This window comes from Abramis brama, assembly GCF_963993115.1.
Source record: "Abramis brama genome assembly, chromosome: 17".
Classification (NCBI taxonomy): domain Eukaryota; kingdom Metazoa; phylum Chordata; class Actinopteri; order Cypriniformes; family Leuciscidae; genus Abramis; species Abramis brama.
The window spans coordinates 5,013,248-5,026,148 of record NC_139979.1 but is presented as its reverse complement, the minus strand read 5'-3'; the positions used below and the strand labels follow the sequence as shown (position 1 = coordinate 5,026,148).

General features: G+C 35.1%; 2 protein-coding genes across 2 annotated transcripts in view; both read left to right on the top strand.

Annotated features, from left to right (window-relative positions):
- Positions 1 to 3,361, top strand: part of thsd7ab (thrombospondin, type I, domain containing 7Ab) — a 121,653-nt gene extending 118,292 nt beyond the window's left edge. Inside the window, exon 28 of the mRNA XM_084088999.1 lies at positions 425 to 3,361. Coding sequence (XP_083945125.1) covers positions 425 to 512 — 88 coding nt within the window. The 3' untranslated portion in view covers positions 513 to 3,361. The remainder of the gene's footprint in view (positions 1 to 424) is intronic.
- Positions 3,362 to 3,766: 405 nt separating this feature from the next.
- LOC311067262 (neurexophilin-1) lies at positions 3,767 to 12,720 on the top strand. The gene is made up of 2 exons (XM_084088998.1): positions 3,767 to 3,854; positions 11,462 to 12,720. Exons 1-2 carry the CDS (start codon positions 3,798 to 3,800, stop codon positions 12,203 to 12,205), a joined length of 801 nt encoding a protein of 266 aa, XP_083945124.1. The 5' UTR covers positions 3,767 to 3,797; the 3' UTR covers positions 12,206 to 12,720.
- Positions 12,721 to 12,901: the final 181 nt, after the last annotated feature.

Genomic DNA, 12,901 nt, shown 5'->3' with positions numbered 1-12,901 from the left:
ATGATTTTTTATCATCAATCATTGTTTTTTTTACACATTGCATGATTTATTTTTTGTACCACATGCCATAAAATGCATATGCATATATACTGTATTTATATAATATATCATGTGTTTTCAAATACTATAATATAAAGTATACACAAGCAATGTACACACTGCAAGATTTTGAGAGAGACAACCTTCAATGCAGCAATGAATGGCCAGTTGCTAAATATCATAATAACCCAACATAGTGATTGCTAAAATATTTATTTTTTGGTTGCTGGATTTTTAGTAAATTGCTGTCAACAGAGGTGCAAATTTATTTGTATTTTTATTTTTAATTGAAGAGAATTAAGTTGCTGCAGTGTGTATGTGGCCTTAAAGTAATTCTTAAACCAAGCATATTGTTATTATAGAATTTTGATTCTTTTGTCCTCAGCAAAAAGCCAAAGAAACCTCAGCGAAGACAAAACAATAACCGACTGAAACCCTTGACCCTGGCGTACGATGGTGATGCGGACATGTAGCCTTTCTCTGAGAACTATCGTCATGAAAATATCATCGACATTCTGAAAATGGGTGAATCTCACTCAAACATGCCCGCGTCACACTATACCCCAAAACTGAAAGAAAAACCAAATAAGAAATTATATTTTTTATTAAAAGAAACTAAAGCAATTTTAGCACCTTTAAGATTGTGTGCATCGTGATATTATGAAATTTTGATTATTGCATTATTCATGACAATGAATCACATTAGTTCCTAAATTCTTTTTTTACTGTAATGCATCTGGACGATTTAAGTGTTCTTGTAATTCTCAGTATTGTCAATAGCGGTTCTTATTAAAAATATCCATTTAAATCAGCAAAAATCAAAGGCTGTATAACTAATATTACCATGATGTATTAATACTTATTTATTGAAACAGTAAAACAGAGTTATAGTGAAAGTATAGTAAAAGAGAGTTTTTACATTACAGCAATAAGAATTTAGGGTAAATGTGCTTAACTGTTATGAAAACATTGTCACAATGCAAAAAGCCTTTGTAGTCATATCAACATTTAATTTTATAGCGCTTTATAGAACTTGTTTCAAAGCAGCTTCACAGTAATAAACAGGAAAGTAACAGAATTAATGATGCAAACTTCATCAAATATAACCAATTCAATTCAACTGATTCAATTCAGTTCAATCACTGTGTAATTTTAATTCATTATGAAACAAGTTAAGTTCTGCTGTGAAGCAGCTCTACAGAAGACAATAATGCCATTGTTCAGCGTCATCTGATAAAGTCAATAAAATAGACTTAAAATAAAGCTTGATTTTTTTGGGGGTAAAGTATGACTTGGGCATGTTTTTGAGATTCACCTAAATACTCCCCCAAATGAGGAATACCTAACCGTCACAAATACTGGACCCTCATCGCTTGAATCCAACTTGGAAGAAGAAACATCCCAGAGCCGCAAAAGAAAACCGTCATTCTTTGTTTTTACTTCCCGTTCTTGTTCTGGAAGAGCCTTTACACACATCTCCATATGCTGTGAAAGCCTGACTTTGTTTATATTCAGTTCCTTACAAGCATTTGTCAATTATGCAACTGCGGTCAAGCTAGTGGTCTTCTACGACTGGTCGGACTTCTCTCTAGGACCTTATCAGAACAACTTTCTTCCGACTTGTGCTTCCCAGCTGAGAGGATTCATGTTTTTGGAGGGAGTTATTGCATAAACAATGCCAAAACATACAGTACAAACACACAGTAGAGAAGAACACTTGTGAACTTCAGATATCACTTACATCATGGACAACATTTGCTCACAGAAGATGCAGCCTTTCTATGGAAGGTGAAAACCAGACGAATCACGTTCTCCTGGAAGTCCCACTCTGATTCCAGGTGTTATTTTGCACTATATTAGTGCAGCAAGGAAAGCATTCGCCATTGAACAATGTCTCTGAAGCAATGATTCTTCAAGGCAACAGAATATGAATCTGGAGCACATCACTGAAGCGGGATAACTGAGAAAGTGTAAGAATAAATCTCAGAGTGGGACTCTTTAAAGACCTAACGTCCTTTTATTTTCACTCATTTGTGCATTGTATAGTTTCTACTGTATGATGTGTCTTTTCTGCTCAACAGACTTTTTGTTAAAGTTTTCCATTCAGGCATTTTTATAACATAAAATAATTGGTCGATATACAGTTGTTAGGGAAAAGTGGTTGTGACAGTATTATGATTTTGATTGGGGGATTTATGCCCCATTTTCAGTGTCTGGTATATATTTATATGAATGATGTACGTGTCAAGACAGTGGGTCTCATGGGAAGACCGATAGTTTCTGCCTTATTATCGATTAAAAAATATGGGAGCTTTGTTCCTAATTGTTGCCAATTCTCACAGGACAGTGGTCATGCAAAATACAGTGGCCCTACAAAGTATTTGGACACTTAAAATGTCTGAATGTAATTGCATTAGATATAGAGTTGTGAATTTTGGTTTCCCGTATAGTAGCCTAATATTTAATATAGATTATAAATGGGACAATTATTGTATTCCATTTATGATGCCTCTAAAAGGACTGTGAAAAGTCTGGAATGGCTTTATATTTATTTATAATAAATTTGGCTTGATTTGATATTGTGCAATCTAATGCATCTATACATTCAGTGTGACTTAAATGTGTAAATACTTTCTGGGGTTATTGTACATGTGTAGCACTTTTCTGGGATCTGATATATATTTTATTGTATAATGTATATTGTATTATGGCATCACAAATACAGTCACAATTTGAGCTGTCTCTTCACACTTGCAGAAAATACACAAAGCCATCAAACAGTAAATCATTCGGTTTTGATGTTTAATTATTCAGCAGAATATTAAAAAGTAATCAAGTTTATATATCCATAATTATACTTTATCCCCTAAAAATGCAGTGAAAAAGAAAATGGTGTATAAAATCTTAAGTATTCATGAAAATTTCTATATATCGAAACAACAGCGTGAATATGATATTCCTAAGATGTATTAGTCTATGAATCCTGCTGATATCTTCCATTCAGATAGTAGTTATAGAAGAGGCTTTTTATTGGTCAGCTTTCCTCGTTTTCCCCTGATTCATTTACGCTGCTACATTAGAGTCATTTCACCTGGTCGTCCTGCTAGCAGCTGGTGAAATGAATGTTTCGTATCATTTGTAAATAAGAATGAGTATTAAATCATATTAATTTCTTTTATATTGCACAGAAATGTTTAGTACATTGCAAAGTGGTCTCGCTGATTCTTTGTTGATTATGGTCATGTTGTAAAGTCTTTTTTTGTACAGCTTATGTTTTCTGATGACCTACAGATGTAATAAACACTGGTGTATTAAACATGAAGGATGACCTCATTTCATTTTTTCAACCCAATACAACGACCCAACAGCCTGAACCAAGCATTTTTAGAGTGTGTGCGTTATATTATAAATGCTGAACAATGATTATCATTCCGTCTATGAATGTGAATGTTAACTCTTTTATCCTCTATGTGATGACAGATATGATATATATACTGCATTGTAGGAATGACTGTATTAATGAAAGTCATAAAGTGTGTCTGCAGCTGGATTGGTTGACTCGAGCTTCACAGGCGTTCCTCCCTCATGTGAGCGGCTCTCAGTGTCAGATGGAGCTGAGTGACCATGTGTTCACAGCGCAGAACAAGCCTGGAATCGGGAAGATCAGCTTCCCCTGTGAAATTCAGCGAATCCCATTGAGGATTTCACAGGGATCGGAACGGCTGTAAGGAAAGTTCAAGAGTCAGAAAACCTTCTAGATGATGATGACTGCAAGCAGCCTGACGCATCTTATGATCCTCTTCGCTATATATGATGTAAGTACATTTCGATTTTATCTCTAATTCTTCTACGTCTCTTGTCTGCGGGTGTTGATCTTCTCTTTGATGTGTTTGGCTGTCTAAGGGTTCAGCATCACAGACAGCGACAGGCAGTCAAGTCAAATCCTACAGGAATACATACTGTACATGATTTCTGTCAGAATCCTAATGGGATCTGTTACCAATCATGTACGATCAAAGACTGAAACATTGTTTATGAGAGCTTTATGAAGGATGGATTAAAAGTATGTGATCAAATGCTGAAATTGAATGTGAAATTTCTATAGAATGTCTAATTAAAGGCAAGATCAGATTTTTCAGACTTTAGAACTACATTATTTGGGAAGCTTTGGAACATTAAGCCTATTTAAATTGATAGTTTTTGTTTTATGAGATGTTTCCAACAGGAATTCTATAAACATTATTGACATTTTTGACAACAAATCATCATGTGAAACAGCAAAAAAGAAAAAGAAAATATGGTCTTAGCTGGTTTAAGATGGTTCCCCTGGTCTTCTGACCAGCTGAAAACCCCTAAAACCATCAAATCAGACCAGCCTGACCTGTAGAAACCAGCTAAGACCAACTAAACTCAACTTCCTTCCCTTTTTTATGATAATTATCAATGTTGGATCCTGATTGCATCAACAGACGCAAGTAGATGCAAATAAATGTCCTTTCTGCCAGCAGTACTTTAGTGGGAGGAATTCTAATTTAATGGTTGGTTAAGAATATCATGTATTGGTCTTCTCACCGAGAGATCAATACTGCTCAGAAAAGTCAGCAATTTTGTCCATCATGTTTTCAAATGAAACGCGATCTTGTGAACGAGAAAGAATGAACAAGTGTAACACTTTTTGTATCCAATTTTGTCTCATCTATTGCACTTCCAGTTGCAGTTTATCATTCTTGGTGTTTTAGAAGTGTTTTCCAGTGTTCATCAGACCAGGACTTCTCATCAGATCCTTTAATAATGCAACATTCCAGCATTGCAAGCTAGAGTCACTGTAAGAGTGTTTTGTGTTGACGTCTCTCTCTCTGTCTCTCCGTTCTTGCCTCCTCCTCTATTCACCCGCTCCCTGTGTAAGGTCCAGCTCACACATCAGACTGAAGATCGATTCGTCTCTAATTGAAATAAGAGGCAACGTGGTGCTCGAGCCTCAAAAGGATTATTGCTTTTTTTATATAAATATATAAGTGTGACTGTAAGTGTCTGACCCCTGGAGATAAAGATCCAATATACGAATTCTGTGAAAAGCGCTATCGAGTTGATATCATAAGTTTCGATTTTTGGGGTTTCCTTTTTTTCCACCTGGACATGTTCAATGGAATTGCTCCAGTGTTAACTTTCCCTTCATCTGATTACGGCATGCGGTTTATGTTGTTACCCATGATACATGGAGTTTACTGATTTATGCACTAATATTCTCAATGCAATCATGGATTCTTTTTCATCTTTAGGCAGATGCAGGTTTCAGAGGTAGTATCTCCCTCTGGTAATGTTTCAGATGACTTACAGTATGTCGTGATTTTTATCTTTGCTGGTGAATTTCAATCCTCTTTTCACTGACTGCACTGCACAGGTCTCTCTACCTGGTCTGATCCTTAGAAAAATCTTCAAAGGTGTAGCACTTATGTAATCATATCATATGATTTTATAAACAGCATGTCTTTATAATAATTTGTATATATAAATTATAGCGAGAGAGAGAGAGAGAGAGAACACAAGAACACAATATATGAAACATTGAAACTTCAAATCTATTTTCAAGCCAGCGTTCAAACAAGAAAATGGCTTGTTTTCAAACTTGTTATAATTTTCATTCATCATTCTAGGAAGAATCATTGAAACGATCTCTGCTGAAGTTCCCTTGTGTTTGCTTGGCATTTCATCATTGAACATCATGCTTTAATGAAGGTGAAGGTGCTTTTGTTCACGAGCATTTCCTCGTCTGGGTGCTTTGAATCATGTTTACGAATGTTACAACTCCATAAATTCCCGTTTTGGAAAATGAACTCTGAGCTGGGAACACCTTGATCTTATTTATAGCTGAGTGTGATGGCAGTGCACAACTGCTGGAGACCTAATCCATTAAACCAGCTTCCTGTAAATCTGCCATCGGAAAAGCCGTAATCCTGCTCAGAGCTGTTTGGGGAAACTGTCAGTCTTCAAATTAAGTTCATTATGTTTCACAGCATTCTGACGGTGAAGCAGCATGTCTCACTGTATTGTGTATCATAAAAAGTAATTCTGAAATGTAAATGAGAGCAACGAGATGTAAGGTTTTTGTTATAATTTATCACTGCAGGGGGCTGGAAGTTGGGGGGGGGGGGGTGGGTGTTGTATAATTTGACAAAAAAAAACTTTTTTGTCATGATAATTATCTATCTATCTGTCTGTCTATCTATCTATCTGACATTTATGAAGTATTATATTTGCCTGTATTTCCATGTGTTTTACTTTAGCTATGTGCTATGTATTAGTTGAATTGGGAATTTAAAAAAAAATAATTTTTATCTACAGTATCTGTCTGTCTGTCTGTCTGTCTGTCTATTTATAAGTCAGTCTGTCTATCTATATATATCTGTCTGTCTATTTATATCTATCTATCTATCTATCTATCTATCTATCTATCTATCTATCTATATCTATCTGTCTACCTATCTGTCAGTCTATGGCAAGCCGTTTTAACATTTAATCCTTAAAACCTATCTATTTCATGCTACTAGTACTTTTTTAGATACTAGTATCTATTCCATTAAGTACTAGTACTTATTCATTAGCTACTAGTGCTTATTTATTAGATACTAGTACTTATTTCATGTCTAGTATTTAATTATACCCAACTTGTTAAGAAAAAATAGAACTAGTGCTTATTTTTTAGTTACTAGTAACATTTTAGATCAAAGATATCCTTACCTTAATAGATACTAGTACTATTTAAATAATCAGTATGCAAATAATATGTTGAATATTAATGAACCAACAACATATCAAAGAGAGATGACACAGGAAATGGACTGAATTGAACAAGGCCGTTTTTATAATAACGATATAAAAATAGCCTACCTTTATAATGGTATTAGAGTAAAAAAAAAAAAAATGAATAAGCATATGTAATATAGTGCATATATACTCTTATTTTGACATGACTCACATTCTCATTGATGTTTTTCACATTCTCATTAATGAAACATTGATTCTCCGTTTGATTAATAACATATTAGATTATTTTTTTTATTATTTAATATTAAAGATTAATATTAATATTGTGGTTGTTTGGCTGGTGGGTATGAATCTGTTTTTGGATCTACTTAACTGTTGTATTATTGGCAGTTAAGTCTTTATTATAGCCTACTGTACATTCAAAACAATAATTGTCATATTAAACATACATCTTTCCTTGCTTTCATGCTAACCAATTAACTAGATAAACCAACAAAGCCAGTTACTTACGAAAAATCTATCTTCTATAGCCTTAGTTTAGCCTGTATTACCATATGAACTCTGATTGGATGGTTGAAGATATCTGCAAATTAATAGATACTAGTAGCTATTATGTTTTGATATCATCTATTAATTTATGACTAGTAATTGTTCCAATTAAAGGCAGGGTAGGTAGGACTATAAAAAAAAAAAAAGATCCAAATTTGTTAAAACTTTCTATATATATCAATACATAATTAAAATGTAAGTACTCTGAAAAAAAGAGTATAAAAATCAAGTGACTCTAGACCGTTTAATCTGTATTAAACACAGCTCATTATTTCGATTCGGGACGAATCAAAGGATTGGCTTAGGCGACTGTCACTCTCTCTCGCAACCATGGCAACAACCCTTTTGCCACGGGATCTGCCCACTTGCGCGCGGCCGCGCGCACGTTTGATTTGAGGAATTCGAGAGGCACTGAACCTAGGAATAGCAAAACAATGGCAGAGAAAGAGCAATCAAAATTCACATTACCGGCATGCAGTTAGTGAAGGCAAACAAGGCAAAAAAAAGAAGACAGTACAAGAAAAGGTAATGAACAAAAAGTCTTTGGATAAACAAAGAAATAAAACGCGTGTCAATATCAGCGTAGCTTTCCAGCGACCACCCCGTCCTCAGCCTCTACTTCCTCGGACCCTAGTTGCACGCCACGGCCTCTTGCACGACCTCCTCTGCTTCGCCCTAAAATTATTTTTATTTTACAAAAGGACATTTTACAAACCTACATTTTGCGCATGTGCTCCTGCATGCACTTTTCCAGTCACAACACAGCAATCAAAGGAGGACGCGCTGAAAACTGTAATGCTGTTCTCTTCCTTCGAATGTTTGAGTTGCAGAGGAATTTGTGACTGTTTCAGCTGTTCAACCACATCAAAGTTTCGTAATTAGTAAGTCCGTGCTTTTTCTCTTTTTGTTCTTATGTGCTGAAGGGCTGCTGTGCCTTGGTGAAACGGTGTTTGTACGTACGTGAAGAGCTCTTTTCCAAAACGCCATAAACCTAAAAAGCTGCCTCAAAGAACCAGCAAAAGTAATGATTATGAATGTGTAAAATATTGCAATAAGACATTTTAATTGTTTATTAATTTCTGTGTCGGCTGCAAAGATGAAGTTGACGATATTTGACTCGCGATCTTCGCAGTAGGCTAGTGAACGCATGCACCGGAGAAATGCACATTTAGGCTACATAGTTTTATTTTGTTTTGGATGGTTTTGTTTAGAACCAGATTTCTGTAAATATATTCCACATTTTTTAGGCCTGTGAGGCGAGGCTACGGTTCGGTTCACGATGATATAATCTCCAGTTCAAGCACCTTATGTTGTGATTGATAGCCTATATTTACTTTATGTATTTAATGCAGGAATGAAAATATTAATGAATTAATGAAAAAAAAAAATATTAAAATTAAGATACAATTAATACAAAACGAAATTCGTTTTAAAGAAAGGCTTTGTGCTTTCTGTTTTGAGGTCTCTGTTAAAGTTTGAAAGTCTCAGTGCAGCTTTCAGAGCGCTCGCGTCCATAATGGAGAACTGTCAAGTAATATTGTTTTTTCCTCATAAATGCAAACACGAAAAATAAAAGACAAAAACTTTTTTAAAAAGACAAACCATAAATTTAGAAAAAAAAAAAAAAAAGATGGATTTATAGCGTTTTGGGGGAAAAATGAATGGATTTATACCGTTTTGAAAATGTTAATTTTTTTTTACTTTGAATTGATCATCAACAATATTGTTGTTTGATTTAATAATCACTGTTGCAAGAAGTGCCTAGTTAAGTTTTTTTTTTTTTTTTTTTTTTTGTAAGTGGAAAAAGTAGGGGGTGCCACAGATTCTGTTTAGTTAGCTCCTTTATTGTTTTTTCTATAGCCTAGAATAATATAGGTCAAATGCAGCAAGTCAAAAGACCAACTGGACCTTCTTTGCCAGTTTGCTCACATTTCTTTGAAGGATGGCAAAAATATCGCCTGAATATCTATATCTAGATATTGGAAAAAAATATCGAGATATTCATTTTTGTCAATATCTCCCACCCCTACATGCAGAACACCATATATGTTATGAATCTTACACGAAATTCATCTTCATCACAATATAACTGATGGTAATGTAAAAAAGTGTATCAATGCAACCTGTTTTTAGCTTATATAACTAGCTCGTTAGCGAATCAAAAAATATATATTTTAAATTTACCAATATCAATATGCTAGCTTGATAGTGAGTACTAAAATACATCTTATTTGTTTATATTCATAAGCAATTAGCGTTAGATTTTTTTATTACATGTGATTCTGACATGATGTCACTACATGCACTGTGCTCCTTCCTCTCTGCTTGTCTCAGGTAAATAATGCGTCTTCAGCTCAGCGGTTGGAGTCGCGCGTTCATGTGTTTTGGGGGCGTGGCTTTGGAAGGAGCCCAGAAGGGAGGGGGTGGAGTGAATGGAAATAATGAACTGTCTTTAAAACAGTCCTGAGAGGTCTACAGACACTCGATTTTTATACTTTCTTTTTCAGAGTACTTACATTTTAATTATGTATTGATATGAACATAAAGTTTAAACAAATTTGAAAAAGAAGTTTTTTAGACCATTCCTACCTACCCTGCCTTTAAGTATTCATTAGATACTAGTATTTATTTATTAAATGCTATTATTTTTCATTAGATACTAGCACCTATTTAATATATAGTAGTTATTCATTATAGTACTTATTTATTAGACACTAGTATCTTTTGTAATTGTTACTAGTAACTATTCTTATTTTACTAGTCACAACTGCTTTTTTACTCGTCTTATGTTATGACTAGTCAGAACGTCCTCTGTAGTGTTCAATTAAAAATCGTACTAGTAAAATAAAAAATCGTACTATAGTAACATTTGGAATAAATACTAGTATCTAATAAATAGGTACTAGTATCTACTGAATAAGTTCTAGTATCTATTTAATAGGTACTAGTATCTAATGACTTAGTTCTAGTAGTTATTGAATAAGTACTACCTAATGAATAACTACTAGTATCTAATATATATGTACTAGTCACAAGTGGAATACATACTAGTCAGAAGAACTGAATAGTCTGAATGCCAGATCCCCATAGAAGTCAATGGGGAGAAAAAAGTGTTATTAGTAACAAAAGAATAGTCACTATTGAAATAAGTACTAGTATCTATTTAATAGGTACAAGTATCTAATAATAAGTACTAACTAATGAATAAGTACTAGTAGGCTATATAATAAATACGTACTAGTACCAATTTAATAGGCACTAGAATCTAATAAATAGATCTATTGGTATCTTTTTAAAAGGTACTAATATCTAAAGAATAGGCACTAAAGAATAAGCACTAGAGCTAATGATTAAGTACTAATACTTAATGGAATAGATACTAGTGTCTAAAAATTAAGTACTATAGTAGCATGAAAATAGAGACTATAGGTTTTAAGAATTAAATGTTAAAACGGCTTGCCATAGTCAGTCTATCTGTATGTCTGTATATCTATCAATCTCCGTCCGTCCATCTTAGTATCACCCTGTCAACTGCAACCACTTTGAATACCTTAGTAAGAAAGCAGCTGTTAAGAACACACAAGCAACCACAATCTTGATACGTCATTTAAATATGCAAATGAGGTTTGAGAGCTTTGAGCGATTTTCAGTGAATAACGGCACGAATCCGAAAATAAATGACAGAAATTTTTTGTCAAACTAAAAGTATCTCTTTTAACACCGTCTCTTTTACATTTTGAAAGTCAGACCATGTTTCCCTGATGCTCTTCTAGGTCATTTTGATCTGATATTGATGGTCAAAATTCAATTACAAGCAACTGGACACCTTTTGATATTTGTTTCAGGACTGTCATTGCGCTAACCCCTGGCGTTGGATGTGAACCACTCTTTGATAAGTGACATACTGTAATAAACTGTAACATTTGGGTCATTGATCCAAGAGCTCACTAATAAAAGCTCTCTTGTATGACAGATTTGCTGTCAGGTGAAGTCAAGGAGATATTGTCTTTCTGATATGATGGTTTGTTTTTGTTTGTTTAGTTCGGTGTCTCTCTTTTGTCTAAAACTCATTCTCTAAAGTCTAAAAGTCTCATTTTGTTTGTCTTAGATCAGATATGCCAAAGGAAACAGTCCTCTGACCTCAAGGTCTCTACATATGGACAGGCCAAAGACGACAATGAAGCCTTCACGTGCTGATTCTGCCCCTTTGCCCGAATCGAGTCCTGATGTCTGTGACGCTGACCCCACCCTAGGCCTCCTGTCCGACAAACTCCGCTCATGTCCCGAGCAGGAGCTGTGGGATTGGGCCCCGAACCTGACGGAGACACACCCGTCCGGCCAACAATCAAGGAAACGGCTCACGGTGAAAAGAGGAAAAGCTAAGATGTTCGGCTGGGGAGATTTTCAGTGCAAAGTGAAGTCCACAAGCCTCAACCTGTTCATCACAGGGAAGATTGTGGATCATGGCAACGGAACATTTAGCGTTTTTTTTCGATACAACACCACCGGCGGTGGAAACGTCTCCATAGGCCTGGTTCCTCCAAGCAAAGCGGTGGAATTTGATGCAACGACTCAACAAACTGTTGTGCACTCGGTGGAGTCGAGGATGTTTAACTGCAGGGTGGAGCATGAGAAGGTGGAGAGAGGCACCAAAAGCACACGCTGCTGGTATGACCCGTCTCATAGCTGTGACCAGGACCAGACTCAAAGCCATGTCTCGTGGCTCTGCTCAAAACCGTTCAAAGTCATCTGTGTCTACATATACTTCTACAGCCTGGACTATAAACTGGTGCAGAAAGTCTGTCCAGACTATAACTACCACAGCGAGTCTCCGTACTTACCTTCTGGATGATCTTTTATCTCAAAATAAGAGAAACCAGCTCATATTATAAAAATATATATATATTTTTTTTTTTATTGTGAAAAATATTTAGTAGCCTACTCTCTATACTCACTTATGAACTTAGCTGATCTCAGTGGCAGGTGCTGGTGAATATGTGTCATTATTTCTGACAGACAGAGCAAAACTTAATGAGTTCCTGTAATTGATTTTTCATGCTGAGATCATGTGTCAACGGTTTTGTCATTTCTCATTGTGAATTAATGAAATTGCTGTGAAAGTGAATGTAATTTATTGAATACAATCTGCCTCCACGCACTTGGGGGCAATTACTTATCACATTGAAAATGAATGTAAAATGCATGTTTACTTAAATGTTTCTTAAAACTTCTACTTTTCCTAAAAGTAATCATATCAGAGAGCTTCCATTCTCATACAGAAATGCGGGGAAAAATGTGTACGTCATGGAAGTATTTTTGCACGGCCTTTATTTTTTACAGTAAGTCTTAATAAAAATATGCTTCAGTTTCTAAGTGCAAAATTTAATTTCTTTCTTTTGTCCTTCCTTTCTTTCGCCCGAGTGTCTCTAAAGAATCGCAAACTGAGGTGATTAGTCTATTCTACTAAGCGCTGAGAAAAGTATCAGACACCACATGATAACGCCTGTTCTTTTGTTGAGAAAAATTGACAACTGGATAATGCTACAAA

Coding starts and splice junctions, on each gene's coding strand:
- LOC311067262 (XM_084088998.1), top strand. CDS start 3,798: ATGATGATGACTGCAAGCAGCCTGACGCATCTTATGATCCTCTTCGCT. Junction 3,855..11,461: donor TCCTCTTCGCTATATATGAT/GTAAGTACATTT, acceptor TGTTTGTCTTAG/ATCAGATATGCCAAAGGAAA.